Genomic DNA, 27716 nt, shown 5'->3' with positions numbered 1-27716 from the left:
CTCCTGGAAACGTAATCGATAAAGGACTTCGAATCATGCATAACTTTGATTTTCAAACCTTTTTTTTTTCCCTCAGCAAACAAAATAACAGATTAAAGGTAGTAAAGGCAAACAATAGCTACTCGAGATCCACAAAAAGACGTTGGCTAGATACCTAACTTTGATTTTCAATCTTGAAGGTGGTTGTCTCACCATTTTATATTATTTGGATTTTAGCTAGTGATCGTGTCGGTTCCGTATCAAAAAAATTAATCTACAATTGGCGAGAATTAATCTACAAGTAGTTTTGGCTTAGAAAGATGAAAATCTCTCTTTGAACGGCACATATTGTCTGTCTGTTAGTGACAATCTGGCAGTCGAAAATGTCCTCTGACAGTAATGTCAGTTTCCTCTATAGGCAAACTATAGAATATAGATGTTAGTCCAAGTACTCTCAAAGTACGAATGAAATAATAGATTTCTTACCATACTCTCACTACGTGATTTTTCGATGCCTATGTTGTGTGTGTTCTTCAGCTATTTTTAGGCGTGAATTAGTATGCCCACCAACTCAGGGTTACCATCCTTTTGACCATCGTTAGGTGACAAAGATTATATATATATGAATTGAGACGTTCCTGAATTGTTCAAGTCTCGGCACGTTAAGAAGTTTGTTCGAGCTTGATTCGTTAAGCTAACCGAAATTGAGCTTCACTTGTAAGTCGTTTAATAAATATTGCTAAAAATTTAATAAACGAACCTGAATATTCTGAAGGTCGGTTCGACTCTACTCGTTTGGAACCCTATATATTAGGTGCCATAATTATTACAATCTTTCACACGAGCTATACACGTACGCACGATCCTGACATGTTCCCAATTCATCTCGGACACTTTTGTCAAGACTTAAAAAACTCTTCATATAATAGCAGAAAAGGTTGTTACATCTTTCTCTCCTCCTGGGAACCCTAATCCAATGACTCCAACCGTCATTAAGTTTGATTATTGATTTCAATCTTCTAAGAGGTCTAGTCATTTTATATTATTTGGTTTGAGAAATACTTATTTCTGGTTGTGCTGTAAACATGGTGTTTACAGCACCAGTCAATCTCAGTCGTCTATTCGCACAATCAATAGCTGAGATTCGTTTTCAATTATAACTTGTCAAAATTAACTCTTCTCCAGAAAAGTTTCATTAAAATCCGGACCGTCCAGAACACTTTTAAACGGTCACGATTGAGTGCTGTATGTAAACAAGTTGTTTACAGCACAACTGGAAACAAGTTTTTCTCATTTGGTTTTAGGTGACATGTATTGCATTATATCAATAATTATGCATGCTAGGAACATAACGCTCCATCGTAACATCAACCACACCCGCCTACGTGATACTACATAATTAGTGGTTGCAAAATAGTTTCTAAGTGGTTGTTCTCCAATTACCAATCATGCATTGTCACGTAGGCGGATTTGATCGACGTTGTGGTGTTATTGTATATCAGTACTGCAATAGCTTTATGTACTATACTCTATAGAGTGGAAATTGGCTTCACATCATCCGTTGGAAGCTTACGTACGCGATGTCGTTTCTTTTTTAAGTTGTGATTCAAATAAATATGTCACGGCCGGTAACCCCTCTCCCTTCGTCCCTGCCTATAAATCCAGGAGTACTTTTCCCTGCTTTCTTTCCATAAATATTGTCATCTGTCCTCTTCATTTCCGTTCTTGTGAGCGCTCCACAGGCAAAAGGTTCCACCATACTTCAACAGGTTACTTTGGCTAGCTTGTAAGATTCAAAAATCTTCACCTTTTCCTTATGTACATTAATTTCAGATATATATGTTTGTAAGATCGGTCTGAATCTTACTAGAGAAATTAATATATCTTAAAGAATAGATGTGTTGGAGAGGTTAGGAATAATCAATGAAAAGGCGATGAGATAAGTGATCTAGCTAGAAAGGGTAAAGAAGAGAGCAAGGGTGAACAGAAGGGAATAAGACAGTGGAGTCCTTTAGTCCGAAATCTTTAGGAGGAAAGAAAATAGAGCATTGAATGAGGGATAGAATTTCGTAATGATTTCAGAGGCTTCTCCTTCATGTATATAAAGTAGTCCTTCTGCTTTGTTTCGACAAACTGAAATCGAAAACTCTATCTTCTCCTTCTAATACTTCTTTTGTTCTAGAGAGAGTACAAACACAGTTCGTTCGACTGGCAATCCAGGCAGTTCTTTTGCGATGAGGGTGACCCAGTAGCCCTAGGAGACGAACGCCGACATAACCTCCAGCTCCTCCGGTGAGACGGTGAATTGGTCTGGAGTGCACCGTGTGAAATAATACTTTGAGAAACACGGGCCTCTGTTTGAGTATCTATTTCATATACAGTTTATGTTTAACTCAATTCATATTCTGTAATTTCTACTCATGTTGTTAATTTCCAGAAATTTTCAAATTCGTTTATTGTTTTTTCGCACTGTTTTTCCTACAGAACTTCAGTGGATTATAACCACATAAACCTTTCCAAACTAGCTACATGATCGCCTTCCCATGGTTTAATTTAATGTTCTTAAACCATCTACTCAGCCAAGTTGCTATAAACATGCCCCAAATTGTTACCTCTCATCCTTTTGAATCTTGCTTTTTCAATAACCATTTGTCATTTCTCACACCTCAACAAAGTTTTTGTGCATCTTTTAATCTTTTTCTCCTGTCCTATTTGTTGAGCTTAAATAGTATATATGCGAACGTCCAACAATTTATTTAATATGTGTCTTTATATATTTCTTTTAATGAATGAATTAAGGGAAAAGAAATTTACGACAAGCATTTGTGGCATTTTGGATGGGAAAAGAATTTGAGCTAAAGCTTCTCTGCTGCATTTGTTCGGGGTGTGAGAGAAAATTGAAGAAACAACTGCTGAAAATACAAGGCGTGGATTCCGTTGACATAGACGGAGGAGGAAAGAAGGCAAAGATTTCAGGAGATGTGGTCCCCCAAATAGTCATTGACGAGCTTCTAAAGCGTTGGAGAAAAGCTGAGCTTTTATGAGACAGGAGAACACCCGCTGATTAGGATTGCTAAACAAATCAAACTACTTGAGTTTGAACTTGTGTTCGTTCGTTAAAAGTTTATTTAAGATTGATTTGTTACATAATCAAACCAAGTTTGAACATTTATTTGAAGCTCGTTAAGATTTCAAGTTAAGCTTGAACACGCTACTACTAGGCTAGCTCATTCGACTTACTATGTATAAAATTTTAAGCTACTTGAGATTGGCTCGTGTTTGTTTGACTTAATTAAAGTTTGTTTGAGATCAACTTGTCTCATAAACAAGCTAAGGTTGAACATATTTTTGAAACTCGTTAAGTTATCAAACCAAACTTGATCAACTACCTGTTTAGCTCATTTATCACTCTTATGCCCGATAGTGCTAGCTTGCAACACGATACGTTCTTTAGGAATGATTTTCTTATTCTTATTCAATTATTTTTTGCATTGGTTTGTTTTGTCAATTTTTATGAATTATTGTTTTGTCATGATGAGAGAAATCTAAAAGTAAAAATTTAACATCGAAACTGATTTTTTTAATAAAGACGAAAAAATAAATTGCTTATTCGCTTATTTTTGTCTTTATTCAAAAATAATTTGGGTTTCGAAAATTTTTACTTTTTAGATTCCTCTCATCAAGGCGAAGTAATAATCCACAAAAAATTTAAGAAAAATTAAAAACTGTGAAAAAAATTTGAATAGGAATAAAAAATAATCCAATAACCAAAAAAACCCGTAATGCTCTAGGAGGAAATTTGTTGGCTTGCAAGCCTTGCATAGTGTTGTTTTTATATTAGATTATTAATTGGACTTCTTAGAGAGGCCAGTCCACATTAATTCATTAATTCCTCCTAAATTCGACGCAAATAAACCTGCAATATATATAATACTGTTCTGTACCGACGGATAGCATACCCACTGGGGACCGACGGTCGCGTCGGGCTCATTTCGGCCACTGGACAGCCGATCCGAGCTGTCTAAAAATTCTAAAAAGAAAGAAAGCGTGGGGGCCCTAGCGGGAATCATCGGCATCTGCTGCGTGTAGAGTGCTCGATTCAAACACCCTATTTTTTGCATATGTAGAACGAATGCCGTCCGGTGGTTAGAATGGGCCCGACTCGGCCGTCGGTCCCGGTCGGTATGGGGACCGTGCGTGGGTGTGGATATCTTTATTGTATAATTATGGAGCGGAAGAAAATAATGGGAGTAGCCGAGACATGTGGGTGGGTGAGATTAATTTATCTGATGGCTAGGATTCTATAATAAGGAATAAAAAGGAGAAAAAAAGTACGAATGGATGTAAGACGGAAACTAAAGTTTCATCTTTCTAAGACTGATTTGTGGTTGATTCTTTTGAGTTTGGTTATAGAGAATAACTTATTCACGGAGCTCCATGAATAAATTATTTCGAAGATCAATTTCGGCCGTCTTTGTATTATTCGAATTAAAAATAATTTATTACCGTTAATAGATTGTTTTTAATTCGAATCGTGCAAAAGTCTTTTGGACGACCGAGATATATTGAACACTCTCCTGAATAACATATTCACGGCTCCTCCGTAAATCACTTATTCTCTTGGTCGTAAGTCTAATAAGGGTATTATATAGTAATTAGGAAAGAAGGGAAATATGTGTTATATAAGTAAGGTGGTAAAAATGAGTGGATGTTTCGATTTCTATTGGAACTTAAGATTACGGAGTGCACCTAAACTACGCAGATTAAAATTAATTAACACACTTGTTCACATGTAAAAAGTTTTATGTATAAAAATAATTTCAAGTAAAAAAATATTTTATGTCAACACAAATGGAGCCTAACGTAGCAATGTTTTTAGAATCCACATGTTCATGTATGAGCTCAGATGGGTCATACCTCATTTCTTACTAATTATGGTGAATACGACACACTTTAATACTAACTGATGAATGTATAACACATTATAATACCTGGAATAGTTATATACTTGGGACAACTCGAGATATCTAACTCCTGGAGACGAGGGAAGCACTCTATCATATTCGTGGCAACAGGCAATGATGAAACGTCTGACCATTCTTCTAGCCGGGGTAGATCAGAAAATTTGAATTTCCTTAAGGAAAAATTTTAAAATGGCACCTGAACTTTCACCCAAATGTCACAGAGACACCTGAACTTAAGTTTATTTCAATTAAACACCTGTACTAACAAATCTCCCAAATTTAGGCCCCTGCCGTTAGACTCCATCCACTTCTTCTCCAAAATTGCTGACGTGGCATCTCCTATCCGTTTAAGTGGCCCCATTGCACATGTTACCAATAGGGGATGATGCACCCAATCCAAACCCCATTACTTCACCACCATTCCTCAGGCCAGTTTTAGTTTCTCCAAAGAGCTTCTGTTCCAATCCTAGCCATCATCACTGGCAACTCCAAAGAGCTCTCCCTAAACCTCTCCACGTTCTTCTCCTCAGGTCCATCTCTCAAACTCGCTTAAAAGCCCAACGACTCTCTCAACCCCTTCACCCTCGTGTTCCGAACTAGAATCGGACACTACGGGTCCCCTATCAACAGTTCCATGAGCATGAGCGCCAAATTCAAACCTGATAAGGACCCAAAACCCTAGGTTCTTCACCCATTTTAAGCCCAAGTTGGGCGATTTCTCTTTCAAGAAGTCTTAGTCGTTTGACTTTGTTGTTAAGGGCGTGACACCCACATCGAAGTCGAACGGGGGTAAATTGGACGATGACATTTTGGTTGAAGCGGAGGAGGGTGACAGATGGTCGAGGAATGGGGTGAAGTAAAGGGTGGGGTTTGGATTGGGTGCATCGTCTTGTGTTTGTAACATGTGCAGTGGGTCCACTTAACGGGTAAATTATGCCATGTCAATAATTTTTGGACGAAATGAACGGAGTGTTAACGACAGGGGTTTAAATTTGGGGATTTTGTTAGTACAGATATTTAATTGAAATAAACTTAAGTTTAGGCGTCTCTGTGACATTTGGGTGAAAGTTCAGGTGCCATTTTGAAATTTTCACTTTCCTTAATGCTGGAAATATTCTTGCAATTGCTGCCTCACTACTACCGCAATTACCAACAATTCCTTCGTCTAGCCCATAAAATTTGTTACCAATACACTTCAAGTTATGCAAACCCTTCATTACGATAGTCGCAAGATGTGGAAGGTGTCATATGAGGGCTATAGTTGTGAACATAACTCTGAATTCATGTGTGTATCCATATCCACAAGTTAAAGAAATTTCACATTGGATGAACAATTCCTTACGGGAATGACTTCGGTGTCCCCGGTTATTTTGGAAATATCGTAACTTTTGGCATAACAAAATTAATATGAGCATAACCAAAACTCATTACAAGTATAACAGAATCATAAGAAGGCATAACTTATTTGTTATGCCTTGGTTGGGTTTGGTTACGCCTTGGTTGGTTTTTTGAATATTCTTTGGTTATGTCTTATTTGAGTTCTGTTATGCTTATAATGGGTTTTAGTTATGCTCATAATGGTGAAGTTATGCCAAAAATTACAGTGTTCTCAAAATGACCGGGGACACCATAGCATCATCCATTCCTTACACGAAGAGCTGCCTGCAATGCAACAGGTTAGCAAAAAAAAATAGAGTTTGAAGAAAAAAAGTCTTGCTCATCTTCCACCTTCCACGGCGATAAATTTTTAACACTTACATATGCTGGAGTCTTTTGTTCTATTTTTTTTTTCGAACTACACATACACTAGATTTTGGTCGCATTGATTACGTACTTATTCTTTCTTGTAAAGACTGATTGATGAATTCAAGTCCTAAATACAATTAACAGTTCATAGTTCACATTGGGGCGGGTCTAATTTTAAGCTGCTGGTACTATTATGTTGTTTATTTCATCTATCTATATGTCTATCTATATGAATACGTTTTGGTAATGGGTATATACGTTGGTAAGCTTATCTCAAGATGCATCGATCTCTAGAGGTCAGATTGTGATCATTCTTCGTACTGTCATAATACTTGCTCGTATTAAGATCGAGGTCAGATTGTCGAGGACCTCTACAACGGTGGGAGGCGCGGGCGCAGAAAGGATGATTCTTGAGAAACCTTGAACGGGTAACACGAATACTCTATTTTCCTACTACTTGTTACACACTTTCCAGCCCCCTAAAGACAGAGTCCTACGGCATCGCCCACTATCTTCATTGAGACCTTTTGTGCACCGATACATGTGGTTTTAGGAGCCTAGCTAACACATTGCCGCTTCACACAAACGATAAAAAAAATTCTCGCATGAGGTGGGACTATATGCATATTCGGGACTCATCTCTTGTGAGATGGCATAAAATACAACCATTGTATAAAAAAAAAACTTTGAAAAAATGGGGTTTGATACTTTATTAAGACTATGTTTGGAAAGCATTGCGGACAATTAGTAATTTACTTGTATATTTTGTAAAGGAAAATATTAATTGCAATCCACTGGGCAGGGGTTAAGGTATCACAATATGTCAGAATGCTGCATACAAAACTCTAGTGCTGATAAGATATTCAGGCCCTTGAATGTGGTGAATTTTAAAGTTTGAAAAACCGGAAAAAAAAAATTTCATATGCCAGGCAGAAGAAGGAAAATAAAAAGGAAAGCTAGGAGAATTTCTGGAAAATTTGGGCTGATATATTGGGTGGTTTCCATACCAATATCGATTTCTTCAAGAAGCGGATCACAAGCTCACCAATTTTCTGGAAAATTTGCATTCAATCAGCAGGAAAATATTCTCAAAACATATGAACAGAGACAAAGAACTCATGGCTAAAACAAATAAATGTGCAGAAAAGTGTAAACAGCATATTTATGAGCTAGCAAGACCTTTGAGAACCGAAGTCTTACCATGAATTTGTCAGACAGACTTAGCATATAGCACTGTCTCGAAGACTCGGGAATCAAAACACCTAGAACTGCTGAAAAAGGGGGTAAAAAAAGAAAAAAACCGTTTCACCTTGAGCATTTTCAGTTTGTATTTACACTGAGATCTCTGTGAACACAAGAACAGGTTACTAAAACCGTTTCACTCACATGATTTAAATACATAAAGGAGCTAATTAGTTAAGAACTACTTTCTTCAACACGTCACAACCCCTGTTCTTTTGTTGTTGGAGAGGTCTCAGAATTTGTAAGACCGAGAGAACAGAGGGGCTTATTACATTTAGAGAGTACCAAGTCTGAAAATAAGCAAACAAATGAAAATGCAGTAAATAAAAATTTCATGATTCGTAGGGGAGTTTCATGCTTCATTTGCAAGGAGAGGCTACACTTCATCTCACTCTATTCTCCTTCCATCTGAAAGCCCAAGTATCACACCAAATAATTAGGTCGGATAAAATTTCCAATGGATTATTTCACATACGCACACGCACACGGACAAGACACACCCACGTGTCGTAATCCAAGAGAGAGAGAGAGAGAGAAAGAGAGAGAGATGTGACAGCCTGACAGGCAAATATAAGGAATCAATGAAACATCCAATTTGAAGAATCAGTTACCTATTTCAATGGATGGAATATGAGCAATCTTGTGCCAATCTTCGCCGCTTCCCTTTTCGCATCTTTTCCCAAGAAGGGGACACCCACGTATAGACAAAGATTCAAGATATGAAAGTTTACCCAGCCACTCTGGCAGAGATTCCAACCCACTGAAATTCCGAATTGCCAAAGTTCTCAAGGCAGGGAGGTGCTCAAGTTGATCAGGCAGAGACTTGACCTCTGGCCATCCCCATAAATCTAGTTTCTCAAGGGAGGTGAAATGGCAACATGGTGGTGATGCAGCACTTGTGGAGGGCCAGGGGAAATATCTATACTCCTCTCCGAATTTACCTATAGCCAATCTTTGAAGGCTAGTGGTGCAAATCAGCCCCTCCTCCCAACAACTCCCCCAATTTGAACACGATATAATAACCAACACCTTGAGGGATGTGAGGGTGCGTAATGCATCTGGATTGGGTGTCCTTAACTTTGGACAGTCAAGTAGCCGTATATCTATGAGTGTTGGTTGTAGCACCCCTTCTGACAAACACTTCAACTCCGTGAAACTAGAAATTAAAAGTTCTTCAAGGGAGGTTGAGCGCTTGAACGCTGCCTCTGTTTCATCAATTGGACCCATCAGGTTATAGCAATAACATACACATTTCAAACTTCTCAAGAAGGGCCTTGTTCGTTTAGCATATTTACTTTGTTTTAACTTTATTTTTCAATCATTACCCTATATTTTTCTTCAATCATTTCTCTATTTCTTCAATTATTAATTTTATTTCTCTCTCTATCTCTCTCCACTCATTATCTCTCTCTCCAATCATTATCCTATTTCTCTCTCCACCCACTACCAAAACTAAAATATCCAAATGTGTTAAACGAACAAGGCCTGTGTTTCTAGCTTTGGCAAATAACTTAGCCCATCTATTTCCACTATTGCCATATCTCTCTTTGTTTGAAACGTAGAGGATGGAGGGATGAGTCCGAAAATTCTCTTTCGTCCCTTGTTTGGTTTGAGGAAAAAAGAAGAAAAAATGGCTAATTAGAGGATTAAGTACAATGACAATTTAATTTCCTTCAATTTTCTTGTTAATTATTTTCTATTCTCATCCTTCTTTTCCGCAAGGTTCCAAACAAAGCATTAGGGGTTCATTGCTTTTTCTCATTTGCGAATATTCTATTAAGGCTACATTTGTTGACAAAATACATTTTTCACAAAAATATTTTACCAATTTTGAATATTTGGTTGCAAAAACTTGGAATAAACGATTTTTTAAGAAATTGGTTTATATCCATGAGAGGAATTAACTTACAGAGCAAAAAACATTAAATTACGTCATTTCATCTTAAGGACGAACTAGCTTACTAATCCCATCTTATAACATTTGAGGACATCAGGCCCTTGGAAACAACGTATTCTTTAAACAACCAAATTAATCTCGTACAGTATATTAAAAACAATTTCTATTGGAACTTAATTTTATGGTGTGCAACCAAATAATGCAAAATAAATTTCATGCAATCATATTACGGGTAAAATGTTTTGAATGAAACCAATTTTGTGCGAAAAATATTTTACCCTGACAAACGAAGCCTTAAGAGCAAAATTTTTGCAATTCACATCTTTTTGTACAAGGGATGGGCTGTACCTTGTTTTGTGGTAAATTTTTTTTTTTATCGGCAACAAAATTTTATTGAACTCGACAAAGGATACATCGAGGTGGTCTATTCTAGATACAAGGAAAACTTGAATCGTGGTAATTATGGTGAATAAGACGCAACTAAAAAACTAACTGTTGAGTGAATAGAAAAGAACCTGGAAGGGTCAACTCTGGGCAATCACAAATCTGAAGTCGTCGAAGGGACGTCAAGCTGTTGAATGCTGCTACTATTTTGTCAATTGGATTGAGCATTTTTAACTTTGGGCACTGCTTTATGTCTATATCTATGAGGGTTGGTTGTAGCACCCATGCTGGCAAACATGTCAACTCAATTTAGCTATTGCAAATAAGTCGGCCTATTTATTTCAAGTACTATTGTCATCTCTCTCTTCGTTTGGAATGTGGAGGATGGAGAGGGGAGTTCAAAAGTTGTCTCTCGCCCCTTGTTGGTTTGAGGGAACGAAGAAGAAGAAAAATGGCAAACTAGAGTACTATTAAGTACAATAAAAATTTTCCTTCATTTTTCATGTTAATTATTTTCTCTTCTCTTCCCTCTTTTTCCACAAGGTTCCAAACAAAGCATTAAAGGTTCATTGCTTTTACTCTTTTGTGAATCTTCTAGTCTGGATAGAATACATTGTCCGCAAAATATTGTACCAATTTCGGGTGTTTGGTTGCACAAACTTGGATAAAACTATTTCTTAAGAAAAAGTTTTAGATTGACAACAAGAATTAACTTATGGAGCGAAAAACATTAAATTACGTCGTACTTTATATTTTACACAATCTCTATTGGAACTTTATTTTATAGTGTGCAAAGGAATAATACAAAATAAATTTTATGCCATCATTTTATGGGTATAATGTTTTGAATAAAAGAAAATTTGTGCAAAAAATATCATACCTCGAGACAAACGAGTCCTTTAGAGCAAAAATTTGCAATTCACATATTCTCTATGAGGGATGGATTGTAGCTTACTTCGTCGTAATTATGGTGAATAAGAAGCAATTTAAGAACTAAAGGTTGAGCGGATAGAAAAGGACCTGGAAAGGTTATCAACTCGGGGCAATCGTAAATCCAAAGTCGTTGAAGGGATATCAAGCCGTTGAATGCTGCTTCTGATTTGTCAATTGTATTGAGCGTTTTTAACTTTGAGCATCCTCGTATGTCTATCTCCAGGAGGGTTGGTTGTAGCACCCATGCTGGCAAACACGTCAACTCAATTTAGCTATTGCAAATAAGTCGGCCTATTTATTTCCAGTACTATTGCCATCTCTCTCTTTGTTTGGAATGTGGAGGATGGAGGGGGGAGTTCAAAAGTTGTCTCTCGCCCCTTGTTGGTTTGAGGGAACAGAGAAGAAAAAATATGGCAAAATAGAGTACTATTAAGTACAACAAAAATTTTCCTTCATTTTTCATGTTTATTATTTTCTCTCTCTTCCCTCTTTTTCCACAAGGTTCCAAACAAAGCATTAGGGGTTCATTGCTTTTAATCTTTTGCGAATCTTCTTGTCTGGACAGAATACATTGTCCGCAAAAATAATTTATCAATTTTGGGTGTTTGGTTGCATAAACTTGGATAAAACTATTTCTTAAGAAAAAGTTTTAGATTGACAACAAGAATTAACTTCTGGAGCGAAAAACATTAAATTACGTCGTTTTCTCTTAAGGAAGGACTAACTTATTTATCCCTTCTTATAACCTTTGTTGACCTCAATCCCTCGGCAACAACTTATTGTTGGGAAAATGACAGGCCGGTCCTATTTTTTTTTTAGGGTTTCATCCCAACCCTTTTTTGTCATGCTATCCTCTCAAGACCCTTTTTTAATATGCTTTTACTATTTTGCCCTAGTCACTCTTTATACCCCCAGAATTTACACACCTTTGAAGAATTCACACCCCCAAGAATTCACATCTCAATTATTTACACTCCCAGAATTCACACCCATTTGCAAGAATTCACACATTCCAAAATTCACACCCCTTTGCAGAATTCACGCCCTCAATAATTTACACCTCTCAGAATTCACATCTGTTGCAGAATTCACACCCCTTTGCAAGAATTCACACTCTCCAAAATTCACACCTCTTTGCAGAATTCACACCCCCAAGAATTCATACCTCTCAGAATTCACATCCGTTGCAGAATTCACACCCCTTTGCAAGAATTCACACCCTCCAAAATTCACACTCATTTGCAGAATTCACACCCCCAATAATTCACACCCCAACAATTCATACCTTTTAGAATTCACACCTGTTGCAGAATTTACACCACTTTGCAAGAATTCACACCCTCCAAAATTCACACCCTTTTGCAGAATTTTTATTTTGTCTTTTTCTAGAATTCTTGGAGATAGGAATTCTTAGGGTGTGAATTTTTAGTGACAATTTTAGAAATGAGAATTCTTGGGGCTGTGAATTTTTGATGTGAATTCTTGGGCATGTTGCAGAATTCATACCGCCAGAATTCACATCCCATAAAGAGTAAGAGTGAATTTGAGGGTTTCTCCTCATAAAATCATCAGATTAACAAGATATACACATTCCTTATCCCAGAATTCACACCGCGTTTCATTATTGGTGGGTGAAAATTCTTGGGACCATGAATTCTGACGGGTGTAAATTATGGGGTCTTTTCAAAATTCACTCCGAAAATCCAGTAATAAAATAAAATGAATTAGAATTCTTAATGGATTTTCCCGCAAAAGACCCTTCACCTTTCAACCAATTTATTCAAGAAACAGAGAAGTTCGGGAATTACCTTCACCAAAACTACAAACTCAAATCCATAATTGAAATTCCCTTCCAAATGACAACATCCAGGTACAGAAAGGGCAAGATGATAAATGAATTAGAATTCTAAATGGATTCCCCCGCCGCCGCCTCCCATCCTCTCCGAAGCCACTGAGAAATCAATGTTAACCTTCTTCGTCATGTTCGAATACATGATCCCATAATACGGCACCGGACCCGTTCCATTCTCCTGCCTCTCGTCACTATCAAACAGTTCGGACACATCGTAGAGGCGGAGGTTGGTGACGAACGAGGAGTTTGTCTGGTCGAGGAAGTCGAGCAAGGGTTTGATGAGGACGGCGGCGGCTGGGGGTTAGAACTCGGCGGAAGGGGGGAACGTTAAGGAAGGAGAAGGTGGTGGAGACGGTGATGTCGGTGATGCCGAGGCGGTGGAGGGCGAGGTGGACGTTCTGGATGGTGGGGAGGATGAGGTCGGAGAGGGTGGAGGGGGGTCGTTGCTGACGGAGATGCGGGCGGGGGGGAAAGGGGAGACGTGGGTGTAGAAGAAGAGGTGGGCGTTGGGTCGGTTGTGAGCGAGGAAATGAACGACTGACGGGGGAGTTGGGAGGAAGACGTTGGAATAGGGGGTATTTTGGGTATCTCGTTTAAAACGGGGCTTACATGGGTAGGGGTTGATATTGAGTGGGGTTGGATGAACAGACGGAGACAAGATGGGGCCGGCTTGGAAGAACCCCCTTATTGTTTAGATAACAAAAATCTCGTACTTCATATTTTACACAATTTCTGTTGGAAGTTTATTTTATAGTGTGCAAAGGAATAATACAAAATAAATTTCATGCAATCATTTTATAGGTATTGTTTTGAATTAAAGAAAATTTGTGCAAAAAATATCATACCTCGAGACAAACGAGTCCTTTCAGAGCAAAAGTTTTGCAATTTACATCTTCTTTCATGAGGGATAGGTCGTAGCTTATTTCGTGGTAATTATGGTGAATAAGAAGTATTTTAAAAACTAAAGGTTGAGTGGATAGAAAAGTACCTGGAAGGGTTATCAACTCCGGGCAATCGTAAATCACAAGTATTTGAAGGGATGTCAAGCCGTTGAATGCTACTTCTAATTCGTCAATTGGACTGAGCGTTTTTAACTTTGGGAATCCACGTATGTCTATCTTTTGGAGGGTTGGTTGTAGCACCCCTTCTGGCAAACACGTCAACTCCATGTAACCATTAATTTCAAGTTCTTCTAGGGAGGTAGAGCCCTTGAACGCTGCTTTTGTTTCATCAATTGGACCCATCAGGTTATAGCAATGATAATACTCACTTCAAACTTCTCAAGAAACCTTATGTTTTCTAGCTCTAGCAAATAACTTAGCCCATCTATTTTCACTATTGTCATATGTCTCTTCGTTTGGAACATGGAGAATGGAGGGTTGAGATAGAAAATTCTCTTTCGCCCCTTGTTTGGTTTGAGGAAAATGAGAATAAAAAATGACCAAAAAGAGGATTATGTACAATAACAATTTTACTTCTTTGTTCTTGTAATTATTTTCTCTTTTCTTCCCTCTCTTTCCACGCAAACATAGCGTTAGGGCTTCATTGCTTTTTATCTCTTTTCTTCCCTCTCTTTGTTCTTGTAATTATTAATCCATTTTTTTTTTAATAATATCTAATGGGAGCAAACTAAGAAAAAATGGAGAGAGAAAGAGAGAGAGAAAGAGGAAGATTTCGGGATAGAGTGAAAGGTAAGGACAGAGACGTTGGTGGGTGGATCCCTATGATCAAGCACCACAGAGTTCAAGCTAAAACTGGAGGAAGGTCTCATGAGACCTATACTTTGTTTGTGGATAACATTCCTGAAAACCAAGGTATACAGTGGCTACAACGAACTTTCAATAAGTTCGGAGTAGTTAAGGATGACTTTATACCATGGAAGAGAAGCAAGCACATAGGAAATAGATTCGGGTTTGTCAGATACGATTGCCAAGCTTCTGCTTCCATGGCAATTTCCAGGTTGAATGGAGTATGGGTGGAGGACAAAAAGTTATTTGTCAAAGGGGCTTGTTTTGGTCAGATTGAGAAGATGAAGGAACCTAGGGTCGAGGAAAGAAGGGAACAGGGCTTTAGAAACCGGGACGGGCTTAGCCAAACGGTTGGTCAAGGGGTGAAGTTGAAGGAGGGCCATTCTGGGCAGGGGTGGGTTAACAAGGATCCTGGCAGGTCTTTTGTCCAAGTGGTGAATGGAGAGTCATCCAAAACACCCAGTCCTAATGTCACGATCCAGATAAATCCTGTAGGGAATGATTGGCTGTTTCGGAGTGCGGTGGCGGTTTTGCACAGAGTGGTCCCGTTGATGACTCTGAAGGTGAGTTTTGGATTGGAAATGGATAAGGTCGCCCAATTCAGAGCTTTGGGGGGGGGGGGGGGGAGATCTGTCCTGATAACATTCCAAAGCCAAGAAGTAAGGGATGAACTCATTAAAGGCCCATGGATGAAACGGTGGTTCGGAGGTGGTGAAACCATGGAGTGGTGAACCCGCTAGCCATGAGCGGTTTGTGTGGTTGGGCTGTCAAGGTATTCTGCTTAATGCCTGGGATAGTACCACTTTCCAACGGATTGGGGAAGTATGGGGTCATCTCATTTCAGTGCATGAGGACACTCTGAGAAGTGTATCTTTTGCTCAAGGGAAACTTCTGATAGCTACTGAGGAAAGATCCAGGATCGAGAGGTGGATACAACTAGTGGTTAAGGGTGTGAAGTATGATGTGCTAGTGAAGGAGATTTCATCATTTGCCAACCCTGATGAAGCTGAAATTTCAAGTCCGGGGTTTCATGTTGACAAAATGCCACTTTCAAAACTTCAGGTGCAGGGTGGTAATGGCACTATTGCAAAAGGGATGTTGGAAGAAGATGATGACGTGGAAGTACCTTTAAAAGGTCCAACCAATGAGAAGGGAGGGGTTGGTGAGGGTGCAGGGGACTCTGACTCGGCTACTGGGAAGGAGAAAAAGGATGAGAGGGTTGGTGGCCCAAAGTTTTCAGCTGCAGGTGAGCATTTATTGCTGGACATGAGGGAAATACAGAGATACCCAGAGGATTTTGAATCTTTGATTGAGGAGTCAGTCGTCCAAAACTCGGTCGTGCAGGACTCGGTCGCCGAAGACTCAGTATTGGGCCTCTCGGCCCACTTGGAAACTTTAGTCCCCATTAAAGTCCAAGTAATAGCATGGGCTCCTTCTAATTCAATAGATGGTCCGATGGATCAGTTAGGAGATACTAATGAGGTGAACCATACCCATATGATACCCTCTCAAGTACGGTCTCAGTCTTCCCATCTGGAGTTGTCGTCTCCAGTCATGGAGTCGCCAGAGGAAAGTTTATCGAACTAGCTGGTGGTGCGATCATCTCAAGTGCCGTGTATTAATTTATTGGTGGACTTGAATAACACGGATTGCAGGAAACGAAAAAGAAGACAACTGAATAATTTGTTGACGATTCGTGAGGATTTGGACCGAGATCCCAATTCGATGGAAGCTTCTCAGTCTCTTTCAGAGGATATTAGTCAAGTCAGCCCGACGATCGTTAACGAAGTCAGAGCTACCATGGCTATCGGAGGTGAGTTGGATATCAATTTTTTACCCAATGATAATGAGACTTTAAAGAGAATGATTGAGCTAGAGATTAAGGAGTACTCTCTAGTGAAAGAGAGGGATGAGGGGAATTAGCTTTTTTGCTGTCTCAGCGGAGTGGTGCGAAAGGGATTTTGTTTTAATGCAGATTACAACATGGAATATTAAGGGTTTGGGGAGTTGTGTTAAAAAACGCTTTTTGTCAAAACTTATTAAGAAAGGGAAACCGGACATGGTTCTTGTTCAAGAAACGAAATTAGAGGCAATGGAGAGGTTTGTTATCCAGAAAATTTGGGGGAATGCCGATATGGAGTTTGTGTACTCCAATTCTGTGGGTGCTTCGGGGGGTGTGCTCATTATTTGGAATAAAGATTTCTTTTCAGCTACTAATATTGTGGTCCAAAGGTCTTCCATTTTAATGACTGGTATGCTTTACAATGAATTTCCTTGCTCGATTGTCAATGTCTACGCCCAAATGATGTATCGTCTAGGCGAGTGCTTTGGGAGGAATTATTGGAGCTTAAGAATGGTTCCCCTGTTCCTTGGTGCTTAGGGGGGGGATTTCAATGAGATAAGGGTTATCAGTGAGAGGGTGGGTTGCTCTCGAGTGGAAAGGGGCATGAAAGACTTCACTGAGTTCTGTAACAACATGGAGTTGGTTGATATCCCTATGCTTGGCAGGAAATATACCTGGACTAACTATCAGGATCATGCTGTCCATAGCCGGTTGGATAGGTTCCTGGTGTCTCAACATTGGCTAGTAAGTATAATATCCTGCAATGGGGTCTTCCGAGACCAATTTCTGATCATTGCCCTGTTATGATTAGGGATGATAGTAGGGATTGGGGCCCCAAACCTTTCAAGTTTATGCCTATTTGGCTTCCTAACCCTAAATGCATGAGTTTGGCCAAAGAAACGTGGAATGAGTTTCAGGTGGTAGGATGGGCTGGATTTATTCTAGTTCAAAAATTGAGGGCCATCAAAGAAAGGCTAAAGGTCTGGAATAAAGAGGAGTTCGGGGATGTCCATTCTGCTTTACAGGATAAAAAAGCTAAAATGCATCAGCTTGATATCATTGTTGAGAGCAAACCACTTGATCCGGATGAAAAGGCGTTGAGATGTAAAACAAAGGCAGATTATTGGAGGATTTATAAGCTCTCAGAATCGCTATGGAGATAGAAATCTCGAGTGAAGTGGCTAAAATTGGGGGACAAGAATACAAGATATTTTCAGATTATGGCCAATAATAGGTTGAAGAGGAATATGGCAGGCTCAATCAGATTTAATGGTAGACCAGTGGAGGATCCCGTCGAAATCAAGGAAGCTGTAGTTGGTCATTTTCGGAGCAACTTTATAGAGGAACGAAGGGTCAGACCAACATTGGGAGGGCATTTTCCTAGACAACTGTCCAGAGAAGTATCATTGCAGTTGGAAGGAGTGTTTGAGGAAAAGGAGATTGTGGCTGCTATAAAGGGGTGCAATAGTTTAAAGGCTCCGGGTCCGGATGGTTTCAACTTCTCGTTCATCAAGAAGGGGTGGGAGTTCGTGAAGGACCTAATAATCCAATTCTTCTCGGAATTTCATCGGAATGGAAAGCTAACAAAAGGTATTAATTCCACTTTTGTTGCTTTAATTCCTAAGGTTGATTGTCCTACTACTTTTAAGGATTTTAGGCCTATTAGCATGGTGGGGAGTATTTACAAAATCCTATCCAAAGTGCTAGATAATAGGCTTAAAGAACATCTTCCTGATATCATTGGTGAAGCACAAGCTGCTTTTGTTGAGGGAAAACAGATCTTGGATGGTGTGTTAATTGCCAATGAAGCTATTCATAGTTGGAAACACTCTGCTCAAGGTGGTTTAATTCTGAAATTGGATTTCGAGAAAGCCTATGATTGTGTTAACTGGGGTTTTCTATTGGATATGCTTAAGAAGGTAGGCTTTGGGGTTAGGTGGTGTGGTTGGATTAAAGAATATTGCTCCACAGTGTCGATGTCTGTCTTGATTAATGGGGCAGCTACGCAAGAATTCCAAACACAGAAAGGGCTAAGGCAAGGGGATCCCTTATCCCCTTTTTTGTGCAATCAAGTGGCAGAAGCACTTAATATTATGCTGGAACGAGCTCGGGCCAAAAATATCATTAAAGGTGTTAAGTTGGGGAATAATGGAGTGACTATCTCTCATCTCCAGTTCGCCGATGATACAATTCCTTTTTTCAACAATGACTTGGGGGAAATGGAGAACATCAAGCGAATTCTCAGGTGCTTCCAATTAATGTCCGGCCTGAAAATTAACTACTCTAAAAGCTCCCTTTATGGTGTAAAAGTTCAACAGCAGGATATTCAAGCACTTGCACAGGTGATGGGATGCAAAGTGGAGTCTCTACCCACTAAATACCTTGGGCTTCCGCTAGGTGCTAATCCGAGAAGGGTGAAAACGTGGGAACCAGTTCTAGAACGTACTCAAAAGAGGTTATGTGTATGGAGAACGAGAACCATGTCTACCGGGGGCAGGCTTACGTTGATCAATCACAACTCTAGCACTCTGCCGATTTATTTTATGTCCCTCTTTAAAATGCCCGTAGAAGTTGCCAAAGCGCTTGAGAAGTTACAAAAGGCAATTTTTTTGGGGTGATACACCGGACAAGAAGAAAATGCATATGGTCAATTGGGAAAGGATCACTATGAAAAAGGAGAACGGGGGTCTAGGGATCCAGAGACTATTACAACAGAATTTGGCTCTACTCGCTAAGTGGTGGTGGAGGTTCAGCAGCAACAAAAACTCTCTGTGGGTAAAAGTTATTAAAGGAAAATACAATTTGGACCAAAGGAGTTGGCTCCCATATTCGCCTGGGTCTGGGTCGATATCTAATGTTTGGAGGGACATTTGTTTGGTTGGCAATATAGGTTCGGCACTCAGATTCTCTATTCGGGAGGGGTTCAAGGTGCAGGTAAACTCCGGTCGTGATATGCTATTCTGGGAGCATACGTGGCTGGGTACTATAGCACTCAAAGATGAATTTCCCAGGTTGTATAGGCGATCAACTCAACAAAAGGAGGTTCTGAGCAGTCTCTGTGGTTTAGGGGGCAACGGTGAGTGGAATTTGCTGTTTAGAGGCACACTAAGGGTTCGGGAACACCAACAGTACGAGCTGTTGAAACAGAGATTGGCTGGTGTGACTCTAGATCCTTCAAAGCCTGATCTGTTACAGTGGATTTGGACAGCCGACAAAGTTTTTTCTGTAAAATCGGTTTATAGGCAGTGGGAAGGCCAGACATAGCCACAGAATACTTTACTCGGGTCACTGTGGAAGAATCTGAGTCCCCCAAAAGTGGAAATTTTTTCATGGATGGCCATTCAAGATAAGATTGCCACAAGGTCGGTACTTTTCGATAGGAATTTAATTTCTGAAATTCAGCTGGCAGTGTGCCCCTTATGTGATTTGCATGTGGAAACACCTCAACACTTGCTTCTTCAGTGTCGATTTTCGTGGGTGGTGTGGTCGGAAATTGTGGCTTGGTGGAACATCCAGTGGGTCTGTCCATCCTCTTTAGCAGAGTTAGCACTTTGGTGGTTTGGGAATAGGTTCCGAAATTTGGAGAAGCATATCTGGGAAGTATGTTTTTAATTTTGCGACGCTCTGGTCCATTTGGTTAATGAGGAATGGGTTTATATTCAGTGGGGCAACTACTCAGACTTCAGAAGTGGCGGATTTAGTTAAAACAAGAGTAGCTATGTGGATGAAGGCAAAGTTTAACATCAGGATCTACACAGTGGATGATTTCAAAGGTTATTTAGATGGGATTCGAAAAGTGAAGATGTAGATGTAGATTGGATTAAAGAGGTGTTTTAAAGAGGTGTTTTATCCAACTTTGGTTGGATATATCTCTTTTTTTTTGTTCTTTGTAACTTTTGCTTTCTCCTCGATGTACCCCTTCGAGATTTATAAAAGTTCCTTTTTGCCGAGCAAAAAAATAAAAAAATAAATTTCTTTTTAAAGAGATTGGTTTATAGCCACGAGAGGAATTAACTTACGGAGCAAAAAACATTAAATTACGTCATTTAATCTTAAGGATGAACTGGCTTAATAATCCCATCTCGTACGTAACATTTGTTGTAACATCCAGTCTAGCTTAATCTGCTAGAATAATCAATGAATTTCAAAGAAAATATAAACAAAAATACTATTTAATGGATTATTGACGGTAGTGGAGTTATAACCGAATGGGTGCCCTAGCCGTAATTATGACTTTTTGTATTGCCGTGTGGAGTTTCTAGGTGAAGGGAGAGAGTGTGACTCATCACTTTGAGTCTTGATCTTAATTTGTCCATATATACGAAGAACATGGGATTTTCTTGAGGCCATTAGATTTCAGCAGGCTATTAAGAACATGAGGAAAATCAGCTGATCATGTAGCTTTTAGCAAGTGAGGTTTTTGGCTGTGGGTGCATGGCAGTGAGTTTTGGCTGAGATCTTTGTGTCACACGTTCATCGACCGATCATAATTTAACGTATCGGATAGTATGCCATACATTCCTAGCTTAATTTCTCTGCAAAGAGTGTTCTTTGATTCTCTCATATTTGTACTCATTTGATGTCTAAGTTTCTTGATTCAGTTGTTGTCACTTCTTATATCGTGATACGGAAAGTATTTGGCTGAAAGCCATGAAACAGATTGGTATATGTACAAATCCACCAGGTCACATAGTTATGAAAGATGTACAATTGACTATCCTACGGGGAGCCCAGAATATTTATGGGGCCCAAGGGCCAATACAGATGTTGATCACCTGAGTGGTGCTTGGCAAGTGTTACCGAAATGAGCTGGGTATTAGGATACAAAGGAAAAACGTTCAGAATGATCGTACTTGATTTGTTATCTGCTTCGTAGATATTGGAAATGTATTTGTTTTGAGGATTGTAAAAATCCGGATCGTCACATTTGTGGACAACAAATCCTTTGCAACAACTTAATCTTTAGACAACACAAAATTGGAGATGTATTTGTTTTGAGGAATATAAAAATTTGGGTCGTCACATTTGTGGAGCTCAAACCTGGACAACAACTTAATCTTTAGACAATACAAATCTCATGAAATATATGAAAAAAAATCTCCGTTGAAACTCAATTTTATTGTGTGCAACCAAATAATGCAAAATAAATTTCATGCAATCATTTTACAGGTAAAATATTTTGAATAAAACCAATTTTGTGTGAAAATATTTTACCTCAAGACAAACAGAGCTTTAAGAGCAAAATTTTTGCAATCCACATCTTTTTGTATAAGGAGGTATGGGTTGTACCTTGTTTCGTGGTAATTATTGTGAATAAGAGTCAATTTAAAAATAAATAGATTAGTGAATAGAAAAGAACCTGGAAGGGTCAACTCTGGGCAATCATGAATCCAAAGTCGTCGAAGGGATGTCAAGCTGTTGAATGCTGCTGCTATTTTGTCAATTGGATTTCGCATTTTTAACTTTGGGCACCGCTGTATATCTATATCTATGAGGGTTGGTTGTAGCACCCATGCTGGCAAAAACGTCAACTCAATTTAGCTATTGCAAATAAGTCATCCCATTTATTTCCAATACTATTGCCATATCTCTCTTCGTTTGGAACGTGGAAGATGGAGGGGGGAGTTCAAAAATTGTCTCCTGCCCCTTGTTGGTTTGAGGGAAAAGAGAAGAAAAAAAATATGGCAAAATAGAGTTTTTAGTACAATAAAAAATTTTCTTTATTTTTCCTGTAAGTTATTTTCTCTTCTCTTCCCTCTTTTTCCTTAAGTTTCCAAACAAAGCATTAGGGGTTCATTGCTTTTACTCTTTCGCGGATCTTCTTGTCTGAACAGAATACATTGTTTGCAAACATATTATACCAATTTTGGGTGTTTGGTTGCATAAACTTGGATTAAACTATTTCTTAAGAAAAAGTTTTATAACGACAACAAGAATTAACTTACGGAGTGAAAAACATTATATTACGTCATTTTCTCTAATGGAAGAACTAACTTATTAATCCCTTTTTATAACCTTTGTGGACCTCTGGCCCTTGGCAACAACTTATTGTTTAGACAACAAAAATCTCGTACTTCATATTTTACACAATCTCTGTTGGAAATTTATTTTATGATGTGCAAATGAGTAATACAAAATAAATTTCATGCAATCATTTTATAGGTATTGTTTCGAATAAAAGAAAACTTGGGCAAAAAATATCATACCTCGAGACAAACGAGTCCTTTTAGAGCAAAAGTTTTGCAATTCACATCTTCTTTTATGAGGGATAGGTCGTAGCTTATTTCGTGGTAATTATGGTGAATAAGAAGCATTTTAAAAACTAAAGTTTGAGTAGATAGAAAAGTACCTGGAAGAGTTATCAACTCCGGGCAATCGTAAATCCGAAGTTGTTGAAGGGATGTCAAGTTGTTGAATGCTGCTTCTGATTCGTCAATTGGATTGAGCGTTTTTAATTTTGGGCACTGCCGTATGTCTATCTCTTGGAGGGTTGATTGTAGCACCCCTTCTAACAAACACGTCAACACCTTATTTAGCTTTGGCAAATAACTTAGCCCATCTACTTCCACTATTGTCATATCTCTCTTAGTTTGGAACATGGATTATAGTGGGGGGAGTTCAAAAAAATTCTCTCTGGCCCCTTGTTTGGTTTGACGAAAAACGGTAAAATAGAGTATTAAGTAAAATGAAATTTTTGCTTCATTTTTCTTGTTAATTATATTCTCTTCTCATTCCTCTTTTTCCACAAGGTACTGAACAAACGTTTGGGGAAGAAAATATATTATATCCACAATAGAAATTAACTTACAGAGCGAAAAACATTAAATTATGTCATTTCATCTTAAGGACAAACTAGATTAGTGATCCCATCATATAACGTTTGTGGACCTCAGGCCCTTGGCAACAACGTATTCTTTAGACAACACTAATCTTGTGCTTTATATTTTATGCAATCTCTGTTGGAACTTAATTTTATGGTGTGCAAAGAAATAAAACAAAATAAATAGCATGGAATCATTTTATAAGTAAATATTTTGAATAAAAGAAAATTTGGGCAAAAAATATTATACCTCATGACAAACGAATCCTTTAGAGCAAAAGTTTTTCAATTTGCATCTTGTTATATGTGGAGGGATGGGCTGTACAACATTTCGTGGTAATTATGGTGAGTAAGATGCATTTTAAAAACTAAAAGTTGAGTGGATAGAAAAGGACCTGGAAGAGTTATCAACTCTGGGCAAACGTAAATCAGAAGTTGTCGAAGGCACATCGAGCCGTTGAATGCTGCTTCTGATTTGTCAATTGGATTGAGCGTTTTTAACTTTGGGCACTGCCGTATGTCTATCTCTATGAGGGTTGGTTGTAGCACCCCTTCTGGCAAACACGTCAACTCACCGCAGTCGCTAATTGCAAGTTCTTGAAGGGAGTTTGAGCCCTTGAACGCTGCTTTGGTTTTGTCAATTGAACTCATCAGGTCATAACAATGATATATTCTAACTTCTCAAGAAACCCTAGGTTATCTAGCTGGTATATATTGCAAATAACTCAGCCCATCCATTTCCACTATTGCCATATCTCTCTTTGTTGGGAACATGTAGGATGGAGGGGGGAGCTTGAAAATTCTCTCTCGCTCCTTGTTTGGTTTGAGGGAAAAGGGAACACAAAATGGCTACACAGAAAACTAACTACAATGAAAATTAACCTTATTTTTCTTAATTATTTTCTCTTTTGTTCCCTGTTTTTTCACAAGTTCCATACAACGCATTAGGAATTCATTGCTTCTTCGTTTTTGCGAAACTTCTGTTAAGGCTTCATTTGTTTGTATAGAATACATTTTTCGCAAAAATATATTACCACTTTTGGGTGTTTGGATGGATAAAACTTGGAGTAAAATAATTTTTAGGTAAGATGTTTTATGATCTCCACATGTGGAAAATAAGTTACGAAGCAAAAAATCAATAAATTAAATTACGTCCTTCCATCTTAACGACGAACTAGCTTGCTAATTCACACAATTATTCTACAAGTAAATATTTTTCTTAAAAATAATTACTTTTTTTGAAAAATCTTTTATGCCGACACAACGGAGGTAGAGAGAAGAGCTATACCTCATTTCTTGGTAATTATGGGGAATACAACACAACACAATGGAATGAGTAATTGCTGAATGGATAAGAAAATTACCAGGAATGGATATCAACTCGGGGCACGCATAGATGTATAGCTTCTGGAGACGAGGGAATAACTTCATCTTAGGCAATGATGATTCGTTTGACCATTCTCTTAGCTGGGGCATTTTATAAAGTCGGAGTTCCCTCAATGCTGGAAATACTTCTCTTGCTGCTGCTCCTTCACTGCTACTACAATTACAATCAATCTCTTCATATTGTCCATAAAATTCGGGACCAATACACTTCAAGTTCTGCAAACCATGGATTGTGATTTTCACAAGATGCGAAAGGTGTCCGAGCGCAGGGACTTGCTCACATAATCTACAATCTCTTAATATGATCTTCACCAAATTTTGAAGCAAGCATGCATCCTTACTCATCCATGACGCCAAACCTCTTCCTCCAAAATTTTGAATTTTTAATCCCTTGACATTTTGGTGAGGTTTGAGTCCTTCCAACACATCCTCATGGTTATTTTCAGACTCTCCAAAGTCATTATCCCAGTGATATCTTAACTCTTGAATGTTTGCTTTTTCAAACATTCTAGCCTTTGTTGCTTCTTCCTTGTCTTTCACGTGTTGTAGATCGTAAACACGTAACCCACCTCTTAGGTTGCTTAAGCTACCCAACTCTTCAATCCTTTGGCCACTCTTATTGCCCACAACAAAGAAGGGTAATGTCCGCAAAGATGTCAATTGCCCTATATTCTTTGGTATCAATTCCCTATTTTCATTTGAATCCTCAATATAAAAATGTCTCAAGCTAACCAAGTTAAGGAAATCTTTCGGAAGTTCTTTTAGAGAATTTGGTAGTTTCAATGTTTCCAAATTATAGAGCTTGGTGATACAATTTGGGATTTTCAAAATAGAAGACTCAGAGATGTCAAGAAACCTTAATTGTATGGACTCGCATATTGAACTTGGCAACTCTTCCGCAGAAGATTTCACTAAACCCAGCACACGAATACGTTTAAACTTTTTTTGGATCTTGGGGAGACGTCCTCTTAAAAACACGGTTCTCAAGTTGCTAACATTTTCTTTTGAAATGTCTAACCTTGTTTCTTCCCTAAGAACCAAAGATAGATGTTGAACATCAGGAATATTCTTCATCTCACTAGCTTCCAAAGTCAAACAATTACCGTGTGAGACGTGGATTGCAAGATCATGTACAAGATCATGCATCTTGCAACTTGTGATATTGTTGTACTCATCAAATTTCACATCTTGGAATAACGAATTACGCAGTAAAATTTTAAAATTCTCATTGCCTAACTCTTCAATGTCCACCTTGCTTCTTGAAGAAGGCTGAAGATATCCTAGAGCCATCCAAAGTTGAATCAGTTCATCTTTTATAATGACTTTGCCCTTTGGAAAAATAGAACAATATGCAAAGCATTTTTTCAAAGATGGTGAAGGCAAGTTGTCGAAACTAAGCCTCAATACTGGTAGAATACCATTTTTATTTTCCAGGGAATTCCATATTTCACTCTTCTCGACGAACTCCCATTCTTGCTTATCTTGTTTCGAGTATAGTAAACTTCCTAATGCATTTATCGCTAATGGTAGACGCTCACACTTTTCAACCATTCTTCTACCAATAACATCTAGAGTTTGAATTTCACTTGGTGCTCTATTGGCAAATGCTCTTTTACTAAATATTTTCCAACAATCATCCTCCGATGGTAGATTCAACTGATAGGTGCAAGTCCGGAATATTTGAATTGCTGATAGGACTTCCAAACTACGGGTAGTAATTAACATTTTGCTTCCCTTAGAGCCTTTTATTCCTATCAAAGAATTTCTCAAGTCTACCCATAAATTAGGATTCGTATTCCAGACGTCATCTAATACAAGCAAATATTTTTTCCCATTCAATTCTTTTCCAAGAATTTTCAATACTCCTTGCCTATTTTGTACATCAGATTTCTCTCTACCAAGAGATTCCACCATCTCATTCAATAACTTATCTACCTTGAAATTATCTGACACACAAATCCACATTCTCTTATCAATCTTGTCACCCTTGTCACTCTCGTCACTCTTATAACAAAAGTTCTCCATAACTTCCGCCTTATTGTAAACCATCTGAGCAAGAGTTGTCTTGCCGACCCCAGCCATTCCTACTATGGCGATGACAGGTAAATCACCTTCTATGTCCATCCCAAGTAACATATCTACCACTTTCAACACGTCACCATCCCTCCCCAGAACTTGTGTCTCATCTAAAAAAGGTCCAGTCATCATGAATTCCCTAGGTTCAGCAGCAGGAGCCACGAGTTGATCAATTGGTTTAAGACCAACATCATCTGCTGCTTTACAAATTCTGTCTAACAGTTTATTGATGTTGCTGATCTTATTAGCCATCTTGAAACGAAACGCCAATGGATTAGAGGGGGAGAAAAGATCGCGCACCTTGTTCCTCATCCGGTTTTGTACCTCAATCTTTCTTCGAAGATCTTCATAGGCCAATTCATCCAGCACGTTCTCAGCATTGCAGATTGGAGCCTTGAGTTTCTTCAGCCACACCACCATAGTTTGTGATGTTATTTTCTTCTTCTCAGCATCATGTAACAAGGCCTGAATCATTTCTAACCTTTCGCGGAGCTTTTCGAGGTCTTCCTTGAAATCCCAAGCCGGTTTAATCGGATTGTCAATCTGCTTGGTTACCAGGGAAAGCAAAGTCAGGATTCCATTGGCTGCAGGGACGAGCATAGCCTCGGCCATGTTTTTGTTATGAAAACAGAAATTGGGGCTTGGAGATAAAAATGCTCGGTGAACAATTACAAGGGAAAAGAGAAAGGGGTGTTGTGAATACCGCGTCTCAAGGATAAGAATTATATGGTGGAGGAGGACTTGGAGTGTAGCTTTACTTTCATGTTCCAAGTCTTTCTCTGGTCATTCCGATCAACAACAAAACAAAAGTCTTGGTCATTGCCAGCTTTTAGTTGTTGAAAGTCT

At 38.7% G+C, this 27716-nt stretch overlaps 1 protein-coding gene, 2 long non-coding RNA genes and 1 other non-coding gene across 8 annotated transcripts in view; 2 read left to right on the top strand and 2 right to left on the bottom strand.

Moving 5' to 3' along the window:
• LOC131301945 (putative disease resistance protein RGA4) overlaps positions 1-27711 on the bottom strand; it is an 83205-nt gene extending 55494 nt beyond the window's left edge. For 2 of the 5 annotated variants that reach the window (XM_058328473.1, XM_058328472.1), the window contains exons 1-8: positions 24773-27709; positions 23804-24031; positions 22938-23096; positions 21948-22103; positions 13986-14213; positions 11233-11391; positions 10344-10499; positions 9081-9136 (exon numbers count right to left, since the gene is read on the bottom strand). In XM_058328473.1, the coding sequence (XP_058184456.1) occupies positions 9081-9136; positions 10344-10499; positions 11233-11391; positions 13986-14213; positions 21948-22103; positions 22938-23096; positions 23804-24031; positions 24773-27482 (3852 nt within the window). In that variant the 5' untranslated portion in view covers positions 27483-27709. Of the gene's footprint in view, positions 1-9080; positions 9137-10343; positions 10500-11232; positions 11392-13985; positions 14214-21947; positions 22104-22937; positions 23097-23803; positions 24032-24772 lie in introns of all 5 variants that reach the window. The other 3 variants (XM_058328470.1, XM_058328471.1, XM_058328474.1) reach the window with 3 other exon arrangements.
• On the top strand, positions 1339-3292 carry LOC131301950 (uncharacterized). The gene is made up of 2 exons (XR_009191481.1): positions 1339-1765; positions 2779-3292. It is a non-coding gene; the product is annotated as an uncharacterized LOC131301950 (long non-coding RNA).
• Positions 10506-11863, top strand: LOC131301951 (uncharacterized). Its single transcript, XR_009191482.1, has 2 exons — positions 10506-10755; positions 11647-11863. It is a non-coding gene; the product is annotated as an uncharacterized LOC131301951 (long non-coding RNA).
• On the bottom strand, positions 12666-12750 carry LOC131302179 (small nucleolar RNA U30). Its single transcript, XR_009191650.1, has one exon. It is a non-coding gene; the product is annotated as a small nucleolar RNA U30 (small nucleolar RNA).
• Positions 27712-27716: the final 5 nt, after the last annotated feature.

This window comes from Rhododendron vialii, chromosome 9a (genome assembly GCF_030253575.1).
Source record: "Rhododendron vialii isolate Sample 1 chromosome 9a, ASM3025357v1".
Taxonomy (NCBI): Eukaryota; Viridiplantae; Streptophyta; class Magnoliopsida; order Ericales; family Ericaceae; genus Rhododendron; species Rhododendron vialii.
Note: the sequence above shows the minus strand (reverse complement) of the source record. Positions and strands in the feature narration are given on the sequence as shown.